The 22,256-nt window shown below is 50.2% G+C and overlaps 1 protein-coding gene across 7 annotated transcripts in view; it reads right to left on the bottom strand.

The window, feature by feature from the left end:
* The window catches only part of SLC8A1 (solute carrier family 8 (sodium/calcium exchanger), member 1), a 150,740-nt gene that overhangs the window by 106,715 nt on the left and 21,769 nt on the right, over positions 1-22,256 (bottom strand). For all 7 annotated transcript variants that reach the window (XM_014964510.1, XM_014964513.1, XM_014964511.1 and 4 more), the window contains exon 2: positions 10,012-11,847. In XM_014964510.1, coding sequence (XP_014819996.1) covers positions 10,012-11,847 — 1,836 coding nt within the window. The remainder of the gene's footprint in view (positions 1-10,011; positions 11,848-22,256) is intronic.

Here is a 22,256-nt window from a genome sequence, read left to right as displayed (position 1 = left end):
ACAGATGTCCACAGAGGGACCTACTTCTTGGTGGAATCTGTTGTCCAGCTCTCTTCCCTTCTCCCTCTGTGCTGCTAAGGCATGGACAGGACACCTCCTCCTTCCCCTCTAATTCTCATCCAGTTCATGCTCAGCCTGACTCTGACCCAACACTCCCACGCTGCTGGTACAATCCTCCCTTATAAACTGACCCACTGTCAGGTTTTTGTATGATTCTTCTGGAGCACTGCATTCAGCTGTGGGGCCGTCAGCACAAGAAGGACATGGACCTGTTGGAGCAGGAGGCCACGGAGATGCTGGGAGGGCTGGAGCCCCTCTGCTGTGAGGGGGGGCTGAGAGAGTTGGGGGGGTTCAGCCTGGAGAAGAGAAGGCTCCGGGGAGAACTTAGAGTCCCTTCCAGTGCCTAAAGGGGCTCCAGAAAAGATGGGAAGAGACTCTTGATCAGGGAGGGGAGCCATGGGATGAGGGGGAGGGGTTTGACATTGAAAGAGGGGAGATTGAGATGAGATCTGGGGAAGAAATTCTTTGCTGTGAGGGTGGTGAGACCCTGGCCCAGGTTGCCCAGAGAAGCTGTGGCTGCCCCATGCCCAGAAACATTCAAGGCCAGGTTGGATGAGGCTCTGAGCAACCTCATCTAGTTGAGGAATTCCCTGCTTACGGCCGGGGTGGTTGTACTAGATGGCCTTCCAACCCAAACTATTCTATAATTCTAAGGAGGAGTATACAGTTCAATAATCAAACCTAAAGTGTGAATGCAGATCTACTGAACTGAGCAAACACAAAGCCCTGTGCAGACTCTGGAGCCGGGTAAAACCTGCTTGAGCCCAAACAACAGGTTTCATTGCGGATCCAGCCTCCCGTTCTCAATGAAATCAGCGTGTCTCTCCCCTGCTCATCACAGCTCTATTTGTTCCAGTCTCCCTGCAGAACAGACAGTTTTTCTGCCTCATACGCCGTGACAGGGCTGTGTATCCATGTGAGAGCCACACAGCTAGGGCAGCAGGTTCTGAGTAAAGCAATCCATTCTATTTGGTTGTTGGGTTTTTTTTTTGGTTCTGTTTTTTTTTTTTTCTGGACCCAGAAAGAAAATTCATCTTCTTCTTACGTCCCAGCTAGCGAGACAACAGCTTTGTCACCTGGGGACAGTGCATTTCGCCTCTGGGACAAAGCTCTCCTCAGGGTGTACTGCGCCTGTGGTTAATTTAGAGCCACGTGGCATCACCCCAGAATAGTGCAGTATGTGACTGCCACCAGGAGCAGATAACACAGGAGCCAACAACCAGGAGAACCACTCAAGCACTCCAAAGAGCATGGAAGCTTCCTGACAACAACGCCGTTAAATTTAAACCACCTCTAGAAAGAATCCGAAGGTAGTATCTCCACACTGGACTCCACTCAGCCCATCTCCATCCCTGTCCTCAGCCATCTCAGGGCACCTGCACTCAGAGGAGCTTCCCCTGGAAAGGACTTTGCTCTGATGGGGCAGGCGTATGCTGTCAGCTTCAACTCTTTCCTTCCAGCACCCAGTTCATGGGGATCCAATTTGTGCCTTGTTCTTCATTATTGCTTTGTTTCTCATTGCCAGATGCATTTTATTGTTACTTTGATTGTGTAGGAAGGAGTCCAGACACTATGGAAATGGAACCATATAGGGACTGGACGGAGGAGGCACATGCTGGTCACCCTCTAACTTGCACAGCAGTGGGAATACTTTCTCTCTTACACTAAGATATTTTTAAAACAGAGAATGCTGTTATTATTTGTTGTCACCCAGGATTCAGCATTGCCATTCTTGGAAATCAGTGCAACGCCTCCAATGTCAGTGTCAGAAATGTTATTAGTAGATTTTTTGATATCTCCCAAGATGTCCTCAGGCTAAATGGCATTTATGACTTGGAGTGGGCTGACCTTAACTCCATCCATGCCTGAGACTGCAAAGCAGAGAACATACCCATGAGTACCAGTGCAGCTAGGCCATGCACCTGGCCATCACAAACACTGTGGCTGTGAAACGCTCTGTGGGCCCAGAGGAGGCCACAAAGATGCTCCGAGGGCTGGAGCACTTCTGCTATGAAGACAAGCTGAGAGTTGGGGTTGTTCAGCCTGGAGAAGAGAAGGCTCCAGGCAGACCTTATAGCAGCCTTTCAGTATCTGACAGAGGATTACAAGAAAGCTGGAGAGGGACTTTCTACAAGGGCATAGGGTGATAGGATGAGAGATAATGGCTTCAAACTGAAAGAGGGGATATTTAGATTAGGTATCAGGTATACATTTTTCACTCTGAGGGTGGTGAGAGCCTGGCCCAGGTTGCCCAGGGAAGCTGTGGCTGCCCCATCCCCGGAGGGGTTCAAGGCCAGGTTGGAGGGGGCTTGGAGCAACCTGGGCTGGTGAGAGGTGTCCCTGCCCAGGGCAAGGGGGGGACTGGATGGTCGTTAAGGTCCCTTCCAACATAAACCATTCTATGATTCTAGGAAAGACTAACTTTTAATCAAAGCTCCTTGTCTGAGAGTACTGTAGAAGTACAGGTGGTTCAGCAAGACCAGATTGTGAAGGTTAAGCTCACACAGTTACCCCTGTGGTGATGGATAACAGGGGGAGGAGCAGAGACAAGGGGCAGAAAAGGTGTCTTTCCCCTTGCACGGCAGTGACACGTGTGTCCTTGCTAGTGAACCAAGAAGGCCAATGGTATCCTGGCCTGTATCAGGAACAGGGTGGTGAGTAGGACCCGAGAAGTGATTGTCCCCCTGTACTGGGCACTGGTGAGACCTCACCTTGAGTACTGTGTCCAGTTTTGGGCCCCTCACCACAAAAAAGACATTGAGGTGCTGGAGCGGGTCCAGAGAAGGGCAACGGAGCTGGTGAGGGGTCTGGAGAGTAAGTCTTATGAGGAGTGGCTGAGGGAGCTGGGGTTGTTCAGTCTGAAGAAGAGGAGGCTGAGGGGAGACCTTATCGCGCTCTGTAACTACCTGAAGGGAGGGTGTAGAGAGGCAGGGGTCGGTCTTGTATCCCAAGGAACAGGCAATAGAACAAGAGGAAATGGCCTCAAGTTGGGCCAGGGGAGGTTCAGATTGGAGATTAGGAGAAATTTCTTCACAGACGGGGTTATCCAGCATTGGAATAGGCTGCCCAGGGAAGTGGTTGAGGCACCATCCCTGTAGGTTTTCAAAAGATGGGTTGACATGGTCCTCAGAAATATGGTTTAGTGGTGTGTTTTTTTGGTTTTGTGGTGTGGTGGGGTTTTTTTTTGTTTGTTTGTTTTTGTTTTGTCAGAGTTAGGTTGATGGTTGATGGTAGGTTGATGGTTGGACTAGATGATCTTTAAGGTCCCTTCCAACCTAGATGATTCTATGATTCTATGAACGTGCAGTTTCGTCCCCGGTGTCCAGCAGGGACGCGCGCAGGGCAGCCCCAGAGATGGCAGACTCTGCATCCCACTCTGTCCACCTGCCTGCCAAGGGCATGGCAACATGGCGTCCCCCTGCAGCACCGCCGGCCGATGGGGCTCCATCGGCCCGCAGCCTCCAGGCTTGGCCCCCTTCCCCCCCTCCCCGGGGATGGTCTGTTTCTGACTCAGCCCATTGTCTGCCAGGTCCAGCTTCTCCTCTCCATTTGGCTTTGGATGACAGCAGATGTTTCTCTGCCCATCTGCACAGATGCTTGGATGCCGGCTGTGGTCAGCTGTCTGCTTTTTGTTCCATCGCGCTCGTTTTAAGCCCACAAATGCAGCCCTGCTGCTGGAAGAAAACTCCCGAGTGCCATCCACCGGGGTCAGACCTGGGGGGAAAGTCTCAGAGGAAAGAAGTCTGTTTCCAAGGCCATGCCCAACGCAAACTCAGCACTTGCATCAGGGTCCTGTCTACCCAATTTACCTCATTTACCTCTCCCTGCTCAAGGATTGGCCACAGTACAGGATCTCATGGGCTCAGGAGGGAGATGGATGGATCCCTGCTCTGCTGACAAGCCCTGTGTATCCCAGCTGGGGCTAACGCTGCTGCCAGCCGTGCTCAAGCACACGGCAGGGAAAGGAGAGAGCCTGCGAGGGGGGACAGGGCTTCTCCTACCCCCTGCTTTCATCTCCTCAGCAAGGAGCTGCGGAGCAGCCCTTCACTCCAAGATAACTCTCCCATGCCCACAAGTTTCGCTAGGGCTGCTGCTTTAATTTCCTAAAACAAGCCTAGATCTTGTGTTTTATAAATTACTACAATGCATCTAATAGGTAGCCTTTTCATAAAGGAGCACAGTGGATGTGTACGCAGGCCCTGATGAAGCTAATAACTGCCTCTCAATGGCTTTCAGAGAGTTATTACATATTTAAGATCCAAGCTCCCTTAATCAACCACAGAGATGCAGCTGGCAGCAGTAAATTGCCAACAACAGCTCATTACAAATAAGGAAACATTGGTTTTTCAAGGACAAAAACTGTGTCAGTTCTTCAGCGAGAGCTAACCACTCTTGTCCTCACCCTTCTCCCCCCCGTTCACCCCAGTGATGTGCTGGCACAACTTGCTTCATCCAATAACACAACCTCGCTGCCTAATCCCCTCCACAGGGGACATCATCAAATCAAGTTCCTAGATTTCATGACTTATTTGGGCAAACGGTGCAGCCTGCATCCCGTGTTCACCCTCCCCAAGCCAACTACAGCAGGACTGGTCCCACACCAACCCGATGACATGCCACAGGAGCACGCTCGCTGGCCTCACCTTGGAGAGGAGAGGACCTAATGAACGCACAAGACACTTAGAGACACAGCTGTGAGCGTGCACTTTGCAGGCTCGGGACCTGAAATTGCACTTGGGAATGATTTTTTCAGTACACACCACATCCGTGTCTTGTGCACAGCACAACAGCAAGCACCTGCAGGCACCTGGATGCAGGAGAAAGGCAAGGTCTGCGAAGACCAGGTGGCTGTATTTCCTTGCTGTCTCTAACAACAATACGAGGATTGTCCAGTGCCACCACGATAAGAGCACAGCAGCTTAAGAGGGATGCACGTGGCTGGGAGATACTAAGGCCAACATTTTAGGAGCATTCAGGAAAGCCTAAACAAGACAGCTCACCCTGTTATAGTTGTATCTTCTCCCCTGAAGAGGGGACAACCAGCTTTTGGCCTTCAGAACCCAAAGCAACGATACATTTCAGCCCCAGGAAACTTCTCCGCAACACTCCCCTGGAAAGGGAAACAGGCTCCCATGCCATGCCCCAGCCTGGTGGGGGACACGTGCTCCACTATCTGCTGTGAGCCATGGCCAGGGCCACCTCCCATAAGGTGGACACAGGGCACTGGATGCTCCTGCTGAGGACCCAAGACCTAGATCCTGGTGGCTGTACTTGAGCTGCCTGCAAGTCCCACTGGGCCAGGTGAGACTGCAGGTGGTGAGGGGAAAACAGGCTCTAAATCCCAAGCTGTACCTCCAGATGTTAACCCTGCACAAGCCAGGGCTTGCGAGGGAGGGATGTACGGACCCAGGCAAACAAAGCAGGATGGACAAAGAAATACCGTGTGTTCAACGACGAACCATGAAAAGGGGAATGTTTGTTTGCTTCACCTTCAGCCTGGTTTATAGCAGTCTCTCTGCCACGCCAGAAGACTCGCTGCTCTTCAACTGCATCCCACCTCAAGGCTGACCATGCTGGAAGCTTCATTTTTTATTCTGAAGCTGCAGGCTATGGATGCAAAACTGAGCTAGAGAGGTCCCAGGCTGACTCAGGATTTTATTTTTGCTGTTTCTTTAGAAATACCTCACCCAACTTCTTTTGGAAAAGACAAGGAGAACTTATAACTTGGTTTCCCCTTCCACAATCTATATTTATTCACATTGACATTTTTAAAGGGCTCTTGGCGGGGAAGCTATGTGGTCTATGGGGACACTTAACCTAAAAAATCAGAGGATTTAGCTATGTTTGTGTCACTGTAGCATTTGGCTCCTAGATTTATGCTTCCAGAGAAATGCCAAAGCTGGCGTGGACAAGTCAAATTCAATGGGCCAAGAGTGTCACTTCCTAAACCAGCAGCAGACATATTTTATTAAAACAACTAAACTATATCTTATGAACAAGAGCAAGATCTATTGACATAAAATTCTCCATGCAGTCACAGGCGTAACTGCGTAGGTGAAATACCAGTTTAATCAGTTTTAGATATAATAGTCTGTACCATCTTCCTCATGAATGCAGAAAAACTCTTCTTTTGAGTGCGTATATCTGGAATGCAGATTGTAGTGGATCTGTAGTTGCAATGTTATCTCTAGAAAAACTATTATTTTTTTGAACATGAAAGAACACACAGTTTTCATATACCTTTGCAATCACGTCTGGAAGAGGTGCCCCTCTTGATATTTCAAGACGGCAAGAAGAAGAGATCCTATCAGCTGGGGGAAGGATTGCTTCCTCCTCTAAGACAAGAGGCTTGACTTCTTTTGAGTTATTTGGTATTTGGTCAAGAGACAAAAATACACTGGCTGGATGAACCAGCGACCTCTTCTATGATCACAATAGCTGTGGTAGATGGGTGGGCAGGAAGAGCCTGAAACTACACATCTTCTCCGTGTTCTTATCATGAAAGCTTTAGTCATTAATGGAGATGCAAGACAAGGCTGGGAGTCACCTTGGTGAGGATGGCCCCACAGGAAAGGCTCTCACACTTTAAATCATAGCACACTGTCTTCTAGTCTCAGAGCCCCGGGTACCCGTGCAGCATCATTGAGACTCACCTTGCTGACACCCAGGTCAGACATCTTTAGATTTCCCACACAGCTAACCCCTTTGCAAAATACCATTTTGCTCTTTCTTTCACTTGCCATCATGCACCCGTTGAACACACAAGCTGTGCTTCAGGAGCAAGGAGCAGAAAAGCATCACTCCAAGAGGCTACCAGGCAGTGCTGGGATAAAATTTTCCATAGAAGGACCAACGTCGTCTCCATTATACCTCTTTTTTGGTAGCATCGGAATGAGTTCTTTGTTTAAATGCACAGGAGTGGCATAGCTTCAGCAGTTATACAGCTATTTTATGTGCTCTGGGAAAGGGGACATCAACAGATTGCAAAACGGGAAAGTCTCTCTGGACACTGCAAACAAACAACACGTTACGTAATTGGGCCTCTTGGGAACTGGAGGAAGGTCTTCTCCAGAAGATCAGGGCCCTCCCAGTGCTTTCTAATTTTACTGGGACTTACCAGCAAGCCAGCCCTCTAAAAATAGAGGCTTGTACACAGTTTTCTTTCATCCTTGTATCCCCCTGCACTACCCTACGTTCGCTGTTAGTGCCCCAGAAAAACACATTGTACTTGATTTTCTCAAGCTGATTGATGCAGCCTAGAATGACAGAGGTGAAGAGACACTAAAGACCTTTAGAAAGGGCAGCAAACCCACCTCTTTGCCAGCAGACCATGGGAAAACCTGAAGTTTTAGAACTTTATTGAGTCAAATGTGCTGGGGAATTGCACCATTCTACATAGCTGTGATTTAGCTGAAGCACACCACTAACAAGCAAGGACACAGCAAACAGATTTTAGCTCTATAGTCCACATGTTGTGACAGCACATCTTCTTTACACCCATTAGAGCAAATTCTTCCAAAGGAGAATGCCTCTAAACACCGCCTGAGCTTCAGGACCATACCACTTTTGTGCCGCAAGGCTGTCCTAAACTTGTGCCCAGGCAAACATGGACCTCCAGGAAATCTTCTGCAAGTCAGATTGCACTGTCCAACACCTGAACATGGACTGTAGCAGCTAAGTTTTAGATTAATACCTGCTGCCTTCCAGGCACATGAATACATTGCCATTTGTACAATCAGTTTCATCCTTCTCCCAGGAAAATAAGGTATGTGCATGTCCTCTCCTACCTACCTGAATGGAGCAAGTCCCTTGGTCAACGTACGGCTCTGCAATTGCCACCTCCACCCACCCCATTCCCCAAGCCCTCACCTGAAACAGGCTACCAACTCTAAGTGATGTTTCCCATGTACCGTCCCCTGCGATTCCAGGGAGAGGTAGTTTAAAGGCAATGAAGGCAGGATGGCAATGCCCTGGCATCTGCACAGCAAATCCACACCTGGGTTTCTAAGCAAGCTGCTTTCCCCTGTTTCTTGCTTGCTGTGCCAGTAAGAAAAGGAAGGAGGAGGCTTGCTGCCGAGGGGACCAGGCAACAGCTCTGGCAGAATGCTGTCAGCCCGTTTCCAGCACACCCCTTGGTGACTGGGCTGTTGGCAAAAGTCCACAGTGGAGGAACGGCCACCAGCAGAGGCACAGCACAGCCAGCCCCCAGGCAACACCGGGGAGAAGGCACCGACGTCCCACTGCAAGCCCCACACCACAGACTGAGGACCAACAGGCAGTGCCAATACAGGTGACACTACCTGTCTTTGATGAAGGACAGTACAGAGATCCTGGCCAGAGTGATGGATCCAGGATGGGGGGGAAGCCCAAGCCCCTCTGAGCCTGTGGCCATGTGTTTGGCCTGCCATGTAAACATGTCACCTCCCAGGGGAACTGAGATCAAGCGTCAAAGTCTTCCTTCCAGTAGCCCAGTTCTGCTAGTGCTGGGTGACCTGGTTAGAACGTAAAGAGCCTTTGGGGGATATCCTTATAGCCTAGTTCATTGCATCTCTCCAGACAACTCCCTCCTTCTCCCAAAATGAAAAAAAAATAATAATGAAATAACTCCATTCCTCTCTACTACAGTTATCTTTCAGGAACCAGTAACAACGGCATATCGTGTGCTCTTGTCCCTTGTGCAAGCAACATGCTTCTTCTGGCCTCCAGATTGCTGGGGCTGTGAAGTTCTTGCTCAGTTCTTCCTGAGAAGTCAAAACACCAACTGGTCTAATACCCTGTCTGAGAACCACAAATCACTTTTTTTTTTCCCCCTTCTTCAAGAAGGTCTATGATTTCTCCATTTGCTTCACTGTCCCTGTGCACACGAGCAGACACAAGTAACAAACGGACCACAGGGCCCACTCTCGGCACCCATCATGGGTCTGTCTCAGCTCCTAAGAGACCAGTTGTATGATAACCAACACCCAAGCTGACATTTTGCTCTCTCTTGACACAGCAGTGCCTTTTATCAGTGATAACTCCGAGTTCTACACAATGGTTCTGTGCTCCAGAGTCTGCTGTTGGCAGGGACTGATCTACAGACACAGACTTCACTGTAGGAAGAGCCTGAGACCGGAACAACACAACTCCCAACCTTTGCACGTCCCAGAGCCTCAAATGGGCAAAGAAATGTCTTCATGACATACCCAAGGATAGATGTTTTCTACCATGATTTACGGGCCTAATTTATATTCTCCACATAATGTAATAAAAAGGCTACAACACAAATAATTTTTCCACCATCCACCCAGCAACACTCAGGAGTAGCCTCCGACAGCTTTCAGCCTCTTTTATATTTACAAGCAGCCAAATGTGCCTGCAGTTGCATCCTAACTATGAGGCTTCTCTTCATGACGATACTTTTCCAGGGCATGCATTGGACAATGACCCAGGCCTGCAGCCTTTAGAAGAGGAGGAGGTGCAGTGACCTTCACCTCCTCTGAAAGCTCTGAACAGAGCATCAGTGGAGCATCCGGGCCCAGCCCCGGATGACCTGACCCTCAACAGGCAAGGGGAAGTAGATACTGCAATCCATACCCTCAGTTTAGGCCCTTCACAAGACAGGTCCTCATGAGTGAGCAGTAACTGCCAGCTCAGATTTGTTCTCTGCTCCACTGTAGAGCTGAGCCCAAAGAGATCTGCTCAGTGCATGGATAGGGTGTGGGAGGTTGGGCTCTCAAACAAGTCCCACCTCCCTGCTGCTGGAAGGGTGGCATGCCCCTGAGCAGGCATCACTCTGTCTGTTAGCAAGGCAGGAACGCAGTATTTCAGGCTCCCCAAAGCACATAAGGCCATTCATGCCTCATGGCAACGTGCTGGCACCCAAACACCTCCAATGCAGCTCTGAGAGCCATGTGCATTTAATTTCAGGAGAACCAGAGACTGTAAGTAACAAATAAAACCTTCACTTACACTATCTCATCGTTCTGGAACTCCAGCTCCCCGCAGGTGTCTTCAAAGTCCTCTCCTCCACCTTTGGCTGAGCCTTCAATGGTTTTGTAGGGCACAATAACATTTCCTCGCGCACCAGAGGTTCGCAACACTTTCACTTCCATGGTCCCCACACTTTCACTGACATGCGTTACTGGCTCCTCAAAGGTGAAGATGCCAGCATGGTCATCGTCAAAGATGGTGACGGTGGCAGTAGATGGTGATCCCAGGCAGGCAAGTGTTGAGACACGACTGGTCTCAAGAATGCTCTCATCTGAGGTCTCAGTGCTCACACGGACATTGCTGAGATGGACCAGGAAGTTCTCATCCTCCTCAAATATGTCATCATCGATTATGCCAACACGGATTTCCTTCTGGGTCTCTCCAGGCTTGAAGGCCACTGTCCCTTCGGTGAACTCATAGTCAGAGCCAGCATTGGCTGTCCCATCCTCTGTCCGGAAGTCAACGTACACTGTGTTGGTCAAGTCACCTCCTCGGCGAATGATGGTCAGGGCAACAGTGCCACAGTTCTCCAGACACTGGTAGGTACCCTGCTCAAAGTAGACCTTGCTGATGGGATCATTTTCTGCCACCTCACTGTTGACTTCATGCATGCTGACAGCTTTGCGGGCCTGGTCTGCAGCATGTCTTTTCAAGATGTTGCCAGCTCCCGTCATGAGCCGAGTGGCCTGAATACGGTAAAAGGCTCTGCTCTTTTGTTGCTGGCTCAGGACCTGGTAGTTGGCCAACTCTATAAGCTGTTCAATTTCCTTGTCAGGGTGTTTTTGTTTCAGCTCCTTCAGGATCCGAGCCATTTCCCTCCTGGCTTCCTCATCATCCTGGTCTTTCTCATCTACCTCCAACACCAATGTCCCATCCAAAAAGTTCTCCACATGAGAATTAGCAACCTTTCCATCCATCTCTATATCAGCTTTGGACGAAGGCCTGTCACCCTCATGCTCAATGATCATGCCTCTCTGCTTGCCAGCTCGGTATTTCTTGTAGACGTACTTGTAAAATAAAAGCCTCCTGTCAGCTATCCAGGCAAACACCACACAGATGGGGAAGAAGAAGAAGGTGAGCAAACCTTCCCAAACCTCCACAATCCCAGGAGAAGATACAGATAAAATAATGTAAAGCCAAGTATAGGCAAAGATGCTCCAGGCTGCTGTAACAAAAAACACTCGCAAGTGCTTGATCTTCCTTATCTCTCCATCTGGAACCACGTAAACACAGATCGCAATGATGACAAACATGTTAAATGCAGCACTCCCCACAATTGTGCTTGGCCCCAAGTCCCCTGCCGTGAAGCCATGGCCACACACTTCAATAACAGACAGGAGGATCTCTGGGGCAGATGAGCCCAAGGCCATCAGTGTGAGGTTGGAAACGGTCTCATTCCAGATCCTCACCGTAGTTTTGCTGGTCTCTCCATTGGGCTTCTTGATGGTTATTTCCCTCTCTTGGGATGTAATGACTTCGATGGAGGACATGAAGCGGTCAGCTATGATAGATACTCCCAGGAACATGTACACCATTGCCACAAAATAGACTGTTGCCCGAGCAATTTTGTCACCGAATGAGGGGTCTTGGGGTTCCCATATTGGTAAAATCACACCCTTTTTGCAGATGTATGAGCCCCCGCACTCCTCCGTGTCATTCACAGGCAGTTCGCTGGGGCTCTCTGCATGTATGCTCTCTGCATGGAAGAGCAACACCAGCACAACACTGAGGAGTTGGAAGCTCACTGGGAAGGTGGGTGGATGCGTTGCTTGCGACATGGCCGCTTCCACTGAACTGGTCCCAAATGTCCTCAAGCTGCAGAGACAAAAGGAAGGACGCATTAAGTGAGGCCAACCAGAGATAGTGGATCTTTCCCTACACCCTGTTTATTTCCCATCTTTCCCAAACATACAATCCAGTTACCCTGTTACTTGAGAAGACCATCTAATGAGCCCATTTGTGTCATGATTACTGCTGGTTTCCAAGTACAACTCACCTAGTTCAGTTATCTGAACAAGAACAGATTCAGATGCTACCAGTGGGCAAGCACCTATCCCTTTAGCTGCTACGATGTTTAATGCCACTTTCTTTCTCCTCGCTGAAAGCCTATTTGTTCAATTGCATTTTCTTGTTTCTCATCTAATTAAAGCCCATCATTCTACTTCACAGCTGGCAGAAGTGTTTCCCATTTCAAAATTACAATTCCCTCACTCACTGGAGTTCAGAGAGCAGGAGAAGGTAGGGAAGTCTATTATCCCTCCATCATTTTTTAAAAATAGTTTTATACATGCCACTATAAACTACGTATTTCACAGCCTTTTCTTGCTCGAAGTCCTCCCAAGCATCTACTCCACGTCCAAAAACTGCATGAAGTATGCTCAGGCCCTGGCAAAACCTTATTCTTAACAGCAACTCGGTCATAAGGTGCACCAGAAGGGCAGTCTTTAATTAATGATTTTGGAGCCATTCCTTCCACAGCGCATCACTTTGCACCTTCCCAAAACTGGAAAGAGCCCCATATGCATCCAAGCCCGGGCTCTCTTGGCATACTTCAAGAGGAAACCTGTCCCTGCGCTCTTTTCCCACTAGGTCAGCTTTGACGGCTTCCCCTTCAAGGCCTTTCTCACTCCATTTACAACATCAGTCATCAGGCATGACAGCAGTACTTGCCCTTGTCCTGCCTCAGGATTTTCCAGCAGTGTGGAGGAGCTGTTAAAGAGGTTTGCAGTTAGTTAACAGTGCATAAACCCGCAGAACAGATGCCTTCAAGTGCATAGAGATGCTTAGTGCAAAAACCTGAGCATGCTCAGTGTTACATTCTCAATTTTACTAGCCAATAAAAGCCAGATTCCTAGTTATTAAAGCTATATTTTCTCCTCAAGGAGAGCCTTTGCCATACTACACTTCTCCATTCCAAGTTAATTTAATCACACGGTACTTAAAAATGTTTCTATGAAGAGAGGAAAATTAATATGTCAATATCTTCACTTTGCTGGAGAAGACAAAAGGCTGAACTGGTTTTGCTCATAAAAAACCCCCATAAACCAGAAAGAAAAATTGAAAAAAAAAAAAAAAAAAAAAAAAAAAGGACTCCAGCCATGAAAGATTCCAACTTCTAAGAGAAGGATGGTATTCCCAGGCCCATAGCAGAGATGGGTCACAAGCAGGAGACCCAGCTGATGCCTCCTGAAGCCCAGCCACCGCAGCGCCTGGCAGGTCTCCCCTTACCATTTGCCCCCTGCAGGGTCTCCAGCAAACACAGCTGCATGTACTGGGAGACACGGACCTGCCCATCCAAGGCTGCATCCAGCGACGGCATCCCAGCAGCTGTCACCTGGGACCAGTCATCATGAGTGTGACCCAAGCAGGATGGCTGAGCACACCTTCACCGCTGTTTCACAGCACAGCTGGGAACCGGGCTGGCTCTCCAGCCACACAGCAGTCACACATCTTGCCTGCATTGCTTTGAGGGTGCCAGAGCCCTGGAAAGGGTGTAGAGTCTCCTTCTCTGGAGACATTCAAAACCTATTCCTGTCTGACCTGCTCCGCGTGACACTGCTGGGCAGTGGGGTTGGACTAGATGATCTCCAGAGGTCCCTTCCAAGCCCTACCAGTCTGTGGTGATTCTGTGAGCTGTGATTGCTGGCTGCAAAAGTACAGTCAGGCAAACAGTGCTCCTGGGGAGAAGCACTGACCCTCCTAAGCAGGGACACACCAGTGCCTCCTTGAAGAGAAGCACCTGGTCACCACCACCCATCTCCTTCCCCCCCACAACACAGAAATCACCTCTCCTAGTCAGGGTAGGGGCATATTATGCAGGGACAGGGCTGCACACAAGTGGAGAACTGTCTGGAGGAAGCAATGGGTACCATCCCACAGCCGCGTTTCGGGATCGACTTCACAAGGAGACGTTGCAAGGATGGATCAAAGCTCTCTCCTCCACCTGCCTTTATGTAAGGATGCTGTAGTAGGATTATTGGGCTGTAAGAATAATACTGAGAATTTATGAAGACAGTTTTATACAAACGGCATTTCCTCAACAGGAACTGTTGGTCTGTCTCTCCCCCTGCTCCCAATTTTCTAATTAAGAAAAGTAAAAGATAGGCAGAGCAGGAAGCGAGCGAGTCAGAGAGTTGGGTGATAAGAACAGTTAAGACAACAAGAAAAAGCAAGTCTCCTGTATGAAGACAGATTTAAAAGAAAGGAGTTGTTTGTGTTGGAAATCCTGCTAATGCTGCAAAAAGCTCTTACTGCCAGAGTCAGAAGCCCTGAACACTGCTCCCCTGATCACAGTCCCTGGGTACCTTCTGCTTCCCAGAATGCAGGCTGTGGCCACCCCTTACAAATCTGAAGTAAAAACTGAGAACATGATGTTTGTAATGAAGAGTATACCTTGTTGCAGGCCATTTGGCAGACAGCTAAGTTGAAACAGATGTGTGTTCATGGTCATTGAAGTTTAGCCGAGGCATGAATTAGTCACCTAACATCTGTACTCCTGTGTTCCACACTGCTCCAAACCAAATTTCGGAGACATTTGATAAAGGGTCTATCAAAACACGGGCTGACTTGGTATCTACTCTGTTTATCCTTGATAGCTCCTAAGTGCAGTTTTAGGGGGTTTTAAAAATATGTAGGCTTAAAAAAATATATTGTGGGAAAAAAAGTATTACTCAGCAGCATGGTTCTTCACCTTCTCTTTCTAAAGGGTAGTAGTTTCAACAAACACTCAAGAGCGTCCACCTGCCATTATTCAGTTAATTTTCTCCCTGTGGCAAGTCATATCCTTGCACATGTACAATTATTCAGAGCAACCAGGCATTGTGAAATCCCCTTGGCAAGAAGAGGAAACAGATGGTTCTAGAGAAAATATTATGCTTTGGGTCACTGATTTAGGTCATAAAGAATAGGAGAGTCCCATCACACTTTGGACCAACTCTACAGTCTTAAAAGGATTTGAGCGCTAGAAGTCTCAGCCAGAAAAAAGACACCCACTAAATCAGATTAAGAAGTCACTTGAACTTTATTTGCCATGTTCTTCCGTTTCAAACATTCTAATATAAGTTGGTTTTGGTTTGTTGGTTTGGCTTTGTTGTTTTTTTTTAGATAAAGTCACATATTATGTTAAACAGGAGGAAACAAGGCCTAGAGGCTTGCATCTGAGTAAACCATCTTCCAGCCTTCCCATCCAGCTCTCCAAGTACAAAAACCATTTTTTTCTCAGATGGCAGGAGATAAGAAACATGGAACTTTTCTGGAGAGTTCTGATGGGTGGGGAAAGGCTGGAGCTTTGGAAGAAAAACCCACTGGCTGTGGCAATGTGCCGTGAGTCTTCTTGGACCAGCAGTAGCACCCCACAACTCTATGTTGGACTTTTGCCCGCATTTTGGGATGCAGTCGTCAAGCAAGAGTCACACACCCTCACCAGCTTTCCTACTAGAAGTAACACGATGAGAGTTATTAACCCTATGAGGGGCTAGAAAATACTAGGCCACAACATGCTGGTTACACAGACACAACCAGACACATGAAATATCCCCGAGAAGAAGCTGCTATAAATGCTATAAAGCATTTCTTTATTTCTATAATCCCAAAGTCCCTGGAGACTCTGCATTAGCCCAGGGTCCCTGCCCACGGTCAGCAGAACGCTGCAGGCACGGTGGGAGGAATATCCCCAGACAAATCATTCATATTATTCTCTAACAAGAAGCAAGGCTACCAGAACGCCAGCCCTCCCTCCAAAACCCAACTTTGTTAGCTTTTCATTAAGGTGTCTCAATTGCATTTCCCATCCCGGCCATCAACAATAAAAGCGAATGCGGTGGCTGATTCACAGCGTGCCAGGTCAGCAGCCCCAGCAAACCCTGCCCGCTTCGGTGTCCCTCCCCGGCGCCTCTCGGTCAGATCTATCCTGGTGGCACCAGGCAGGGGCACAAGCAGCTCTCGGGCTTGGTGCTGGCCATAGGTGTGGGGTGAAGAGCCCCAAACCACCGCCAGCACTGCCCCGTGCCTGGGGACAGCACCCAGAGCCCCTTCCACCACGGAGGGAGCTGGGACTCCCTGGGACCAGCTGCCTGAGAGCTTTCGGGTGGAATTGGAGCTAACCAGGAGAGCCAGACCTCAACTGAAGGGGCTCTCCTGAAGCCTCAGCAGTGCCCCTTCCCTCTGCAGACGATCTGCCCCCAGCTCTAGCAGCTGGCTGTGTGCAGTCACAGGGGAAAGAGGCTGCCTGGTCCCATCATGGCAAGCTCTGTTTGGATACAGCTCCCAGCCAAGGGATGAAGAATGTTGGTCCAGCCTTTACCCCAGCCCTTGGAGGGAAGCTGTTGCCCACAGCAGGGCTGCAGAGATTCTTGCCTCCCTGCAGGGCATGGGAGCTCTAGGTTTTACAAATCGATAGGAGAGGACTCCTGCTGCCAGCTCATGCTCCAGCCCCCCAGCTCAGGAGCTGCCAGATGGGGGGAAAACAACCTTTTAGACTCTGCTCTGACCTTTCGCTGGCAGCAACACTCCTCCGGGCTGGCTGGTTGCTGCATGCAAAGTGAGCCTGAAAGCTGCTCTGCGTTTCAACACGGCACAGCTTTTCCTTTGCAGCAGCCTCCCAAAATCCCATATCTCTTTGGGCACTTCCCCCTCGAAACACCCGCTGTAAGACCCTTCCCGTTATTTTCCTACAGCATTGTATCACACAGGGGTTTATGTCCACCTGCAATAAGCTGGTAGCACCATTATTTGTCAGAGTACTGAAAAAGTGCTAGCCCCAGACACTTTCATTACAGCAGGATTGGGCAAGGAAGGAAATGGCCTGGGCTCACGAGAAACGAGGGACCACACAAAGAGCGAGTGAGAGACTTCCCATGGGGAATTTTTTTTCTCAGCGTTGGAGAGAAAACCTGTACAGAGCAGCTGTAACGTCACACAGCCGTGTTCGCACCATGACAGCCACCAGCCGACGGTGCCTGCCCCACTGCGACACCAGCTTCGCGATAAACATCGTGACTGTGAATTTACTGCCAGCCTGCGTGGGAGAGGGTGTCCCCATCGTCCTGCCACTGGTAGGAGGGCGGTGGGACCAGCACCCTCTCCCCACAGGTCGCTTGCTGGGGGGCAGCAGGAGGTCTGCTTTCTGACCTGCCATGGGGACACAACCAGGAGTGTGTCACAACACCACGGGGACTCCCAGCCAGCCAGCCCTTCCCTACCCTATAGCCAGAGCTAGAGAAGAGGGGCTTTTCCTAGTGATAGTGCACAGAGAAGGCAGCTCAAAACGCCCTTTGCTGGTGCTGGGGGTGGGAGAAAGATGGGAGGAAGATGGTCTCCCTTCAGCCAGAGGGGCCAAATAGCAAAGCAGCAGGTAGCAGCTACTGGAAGGCACAGGTAACCTGCAAGCTAGAGAAACAGAGCCTCGACAGCAAGGCAGCTACCCACTGCCCTCTCAGTGTTGCTGGTGAAAAGACAGCAACCCCCCCCAAAAGCCCCCAAGTGAGAGGACAGGCTCTTCCAGCCAACAAGAGTCCCTCAGCCCCGGCAAAAATGGCTGTTTCAAGTGACATGCCCTGTGCTCCTACGCCAAGGTCAGACCTGAAGTCTCCCAGTCACAGCACCCCTTCCCCAGTTTCTCTTGCAGGAGAGCAGCACTTCAGAACCCCCTGCAAACGACAGACACTGGAATAGGCTGCCCAGGGAGGTGGTGGAGTCACCACCCTGGATGTGTTTAAGAGTCGTTTAGCTGTACTGTTGGGGGATATGGTGTAGGGGAGAACTTTGTAGAGTGGGGTTGACGGTTGGACTCAATGATCCCAAGGGTCTTTTCCAACCTGAATGATTCTATGATCCTTTGAAAGCAGAGCACAGCTCACCTCCACGGGTGGGAGGCATACCCACTGCCCCATCCCCAGAAGGCTAGCACACCTCTCCTCTCCCCCCCGACCCCCCCTGGCCCTGCTGAAGCCTGTACACCTCGGCCTCATTGAAAGCAGCAGCCACTTCACAGCAGGGCAGCTCCAGCAGAGCTTGTACTGGGAAAAGACATGACTGGAGGAAAAAAAAAAAAAAGAAAAAAAAAAGCCTAAACAAATTGTCTGGTCTCTGATCATCAATCAGTAAACCAGCCAAGAGCTTAGGTCCAGCTTCCTACGGCCAAGGGACACAAAATGAATGCCAACAGCCCTGCAAGGTACAGGGTGTTTGGAGGTTTGTCTCGGCAGCCACAGCCTCCGCTGGCTTCACTTGTGATCGTGACACCGACCCATAGCACAGCTTTGGTAAAAAGAAGCTCCTGCCAGCTGTGATTTTTACCCGTCAAAGCAGGAGAAGGACCCTACCACCACGCTGGCTGTACACCCGTGGAGGAGAGCTGCGACGTCCAAACGCTGTGTTGCCACTCAGGGCTGCACAGCGTGACAGCTCTTTAAACACAGCTTGGAAAACCCTTGGCTCACAGCCCTGCTCCGGCTCTGCCCGGCTCCTGCTCCCTTCCACGCACCTCTGCCACTCCAGAGCAGGCACAGCCTTGTTGGCATCCCCTGCCCGTGACCCTCCGCATCTCCATCCACATCAGGAGAACGATTTCCAGGCCATCAGCATCCTGATTGCATCAGTCCAAAAAAACATCAAAATCTTTCCAAATATAGTCAGAGGCACAAGCCCTCCATGAAGCCAATCAAGTAAAATACACATCAGGCCACCCTGTTTTCTGTAAAGAACATTAAAAAGTTAGAACAATTATCAGTCTGCAACTGATTTTCCCAAGTATCCTATCTCTTCAATGAAGCATCCAATCTCCTCCCACAATCTCCCCAGCAACTTTCCAAAATAAATACAGCAAATAAAACATCGCCAATGCAAAATTTCAGCTAGATTGGATGAATTTGGGGGCAGCTTGTAGAGACTGAGCTTGGAAGTGTTTGTCAGGGAGATTCCAGCCTTGTTTCTAGCACATGGAGACCAAGCGGCAAGTCCTCCCTTTCCCCCGTGATTCAAGATCTCAGCAAGGAAAATGCCAAGAAAACGAGAAGTAAGGGAGAAATACTACATTTCTTTTGGGGTTGTATTTTTTTTTCTCTACATCTCCCCACCTACTCACTGCTGTCTCCAGACCATTTCTCTATCCCTACCACCTGCTTTTGGTCTCTTCTTTATCAAGCAGCATCAGGCTCTTCCCCATTATTCCTCCTGGGCCGTTAATGCCTTCCTCTGCCTGCAGATCTCCCTCGCCCATTTAAATCGGGGGTCTCTCTGCCTGGTCCCCACGAGCCAGCTTTGGGACTGCCTTGCTGCCAGACTCCCTCCACGATCCCAGGGCAGCCCTTCGCTTCCCTCTGCTCCGTGTCTCTCTCTGCAAAATGGGAAGAGCACCTCCCACGAGTGTTGGGAGAATAAATCAGTGCTCATAAGACTGAGGCTCCTGGGTAGCCTGGGGAGGAAGCACCTGCCCAGAGATACCCCACAGGGGCCAGGAGAGAGGAATTAGCAGACCTGATGTTTTCTTCTCTGTCTGCCTGTGTCTGCTCTTCCCTCTGGACCCATTTTTGCACTGGGTTTGTAGCTGTGTGGGGGTCCCCTGTGCCATGGGATGCTCTCCTGGGCTCTGGGGGAGGCAGGAGCAGAGAGCTCCAAGGCAGCAGAGACAAATCCCCAGCCCCATCTCCCTGCACCCGTCCAGGGATGAAGAGGTGGGAGGCATCCCTGGGAATACATGCGGGGAAGGGGTGAGGGAAAGGTAGGTTGTGGACCTAGGCGATTTGGACACAATCCTGAACAGGAGCTGGGCAGGTTATTTTGAGCTGGAGGCCCAAAATGGACATGCTCCACCCATCAGCTAGATGCCTAACCGTGGTGGTAGCACCTTCCAGGAGAGTCCCCATCCAGAGGTACAGCTCTCACACCGCTGACTCTAGAGGGAGCTGAACACAAGTGCCGAGCAGATCTCCAGTTTTTAGACCACCAGATCTCAGCAAGGGGAGTCCAAGCTCAGGCGTGTGCCAGCCCTTGGCTGCCTATCTCAAAAGCAAGGTTAATCACCCCTTCCTCCTCCCTGGTCTCCCCCGCCTTCTCTGTCTCCCCAGGAGCTCTTTGCAGCAGCAAATCTCGCTTCTATTTGTAGCCAGGCTTCCTTAGGAAGCCAGGCATATGAAATCACAGTTTCCATGTCTGTCTGTCTGTTCGTATCCCTCCCAATTTCAGCTAAAATCACCAGAGGGATAGAGATAGAGGAGAAAGCCAAGTTCCTACAAGCTTCCTGAAAACAGCTGGAGAGATACCACTCACAGCCCTGGCGAGGGAAAGACAGGTCAGTGAGCTCAACAGGTCAGTGAGCTCAGGTCAGTGGGCTCATGTTGGGTGCCAGAGTCCCGAGGGTTGAGCACCCTGAGCACCCTGCAGCAGACCTGGGCGCAGCCAGGATTTGCAGAGCTGTGGGCACCAAGGTCTGTGAGCTGGGACCACATGCAGGGCCTGGCACTCTGGGCTGGGAGAGCTCCAGGTTGGAAGGAGAGCCACTACTGCACGCCATCTGTGTTGTCTATGACCAACCTGTTGGTTGGTTGTCGAAGGATGCTCATGCATTGGGGCGACACTAGGCTTTATTGTAGGATCTAAGTTTCATTAGGATGCTGGAGAACAGTGGCTTTCCCCCCTTAAGCCAGTAGGGCTGTATCCACCCAAAAACACTGCAGAAAACCGAATTCTGCCCTAGATACAATGTTGGAAAATTGCAACCCTGACAGTCCTGAGCGGATCAGGACACTACCAAAGGGCCAACCAGGCAGAGAAATGGCTGTGCCTATCATGCTAGGTCCAAAAAGCAAGGACATGAGCCCAGTTCATGTCGTGCCGCGTACAGCAGTGCCAGGAGAGCAAACTAGGTGCAGCCTGGGCAGCTGCAGGACAGTGAATATTGAAGTCTCAGGAGCAATTCACAGCCCCAAAGATCACAAAAAGCTTAGTGAAAGTGGGAAGAGAGAAGCAAGCAAAGTTTCATCAGCTTAAAAGTGTGCCACTTGGTGTTGGCATTCAAGGGACGCTAGGCATAAAGAGTACATCCAGTCTCCTCAAATATCTTGAATACCAACCATGGTACAGAGGAAGCTTTGAGCAACGTGGCTCCCCAGCGCTGGCTTAGGAGTTGTTTATGCCTCCAGAGGAACAGAGCTGGTAGGGTATAAGAGGAGCCAAGCAATGCATCAACTTTCCTGGGGAGATGGTGGTGGAGGTTCATGGCTTGGCCGGTAGTTTATGGCTCTAGAAACGCTAGATTATTCCCTATTTGGGCTAAATGCCTCTGCTGGAAAAGGGGGCAAAGCTGCTATTGAAGAACCAATCAGAAGGAAAAGTGGAGAAAGACACATTTATCAGATGCACCCAAGGGAACACAAATGCCTTTCTTTGGTGATGTCCACTGCCCCGGCCAAACCCATGCAGCGTGGCACTATTTTTTCCTGGCTGCCATCATCACATCAACATGCAAGTGTCCCAGCTTCCCTTTTCTAAATAAAAGTGCACCTCTTCTCTTTGTGGTGGTGAGAAAAAGCACACGGATGCCTAGGCAGGTGCCAGGAGAGTGCGTAGAGAACCCCAGCCTCTCTCAGCCCCCATTTCCATGGCCTGACTCACGGATTCCCAACATCTGGGACTGGAGGAGCTGCTTCCTGCAAAGCGCAAGCGAAGAGGAGCCCTGAAATCAAACACTTGCACCCACACGCCTGTGACCTTGTGGTTTTACTACAGCTTTCGTTTTTAGGCTCCAGTTTTCCCTGGTGCTCGCTGCATTTCTACAACAATTTGGCAGTTTGCTCTTCGCCCTGGAGACAGAGCTGAGAGCGGGGTTGCTCAGCGTGGCTCGGCGGGGAGGGAAGCAACAAGGCTACGATTAAAGAATTAAACTCGAGATGACGGAAGAGCCCCAGCCATGCTTCCACCTAGACAAAGCCTACGTGATGAGCGCTGCTTAATGCCAGCCCTTAGTGACACACGCCGACGGAGAGGAAAACGGGATTTTTCAGCGTGGCTGCAGGTGCCTCCGACCACTCGCCTGGAAGCCCGTTTCGAGGCAGAAATCCCCGGGGCCGGGGGAAAAGCAGCCCTGCCCGGAGGCACGAACGCTCCCGCCGGGCGGAGGCACCGCACCCCGGCCCGGCGCGGGGGGGAGGATGCCCGTGAGCCCCCCGGGGGGGGAGGCGGTTTGTTCCAGCCCCCTCCCCTAACCCCACCTTGGGGTGGTGGGGAGG

The sequence above is a fragment of the Calidris pugnax genome, unplaced genomic scaffold (genome assembly GCF_001431845.1).
Source record: "Calidris pugnax isolate Ruff unplaced genomic scaffold, ASM143184v1 scaffold219, whole genome shotgun sequence".
Taxonomy (NCBI): domain Eukaryota; kingdom Metazoa; phylum Chordata; class Aves; order Charadriiformes; family Scolopacidae; genus Calidris; species Calidris pugnax.
Note: the sequence above shows the minus strand (reverse complement) of the source record. Positions and strands in the feature narration are given on the sequence as shown.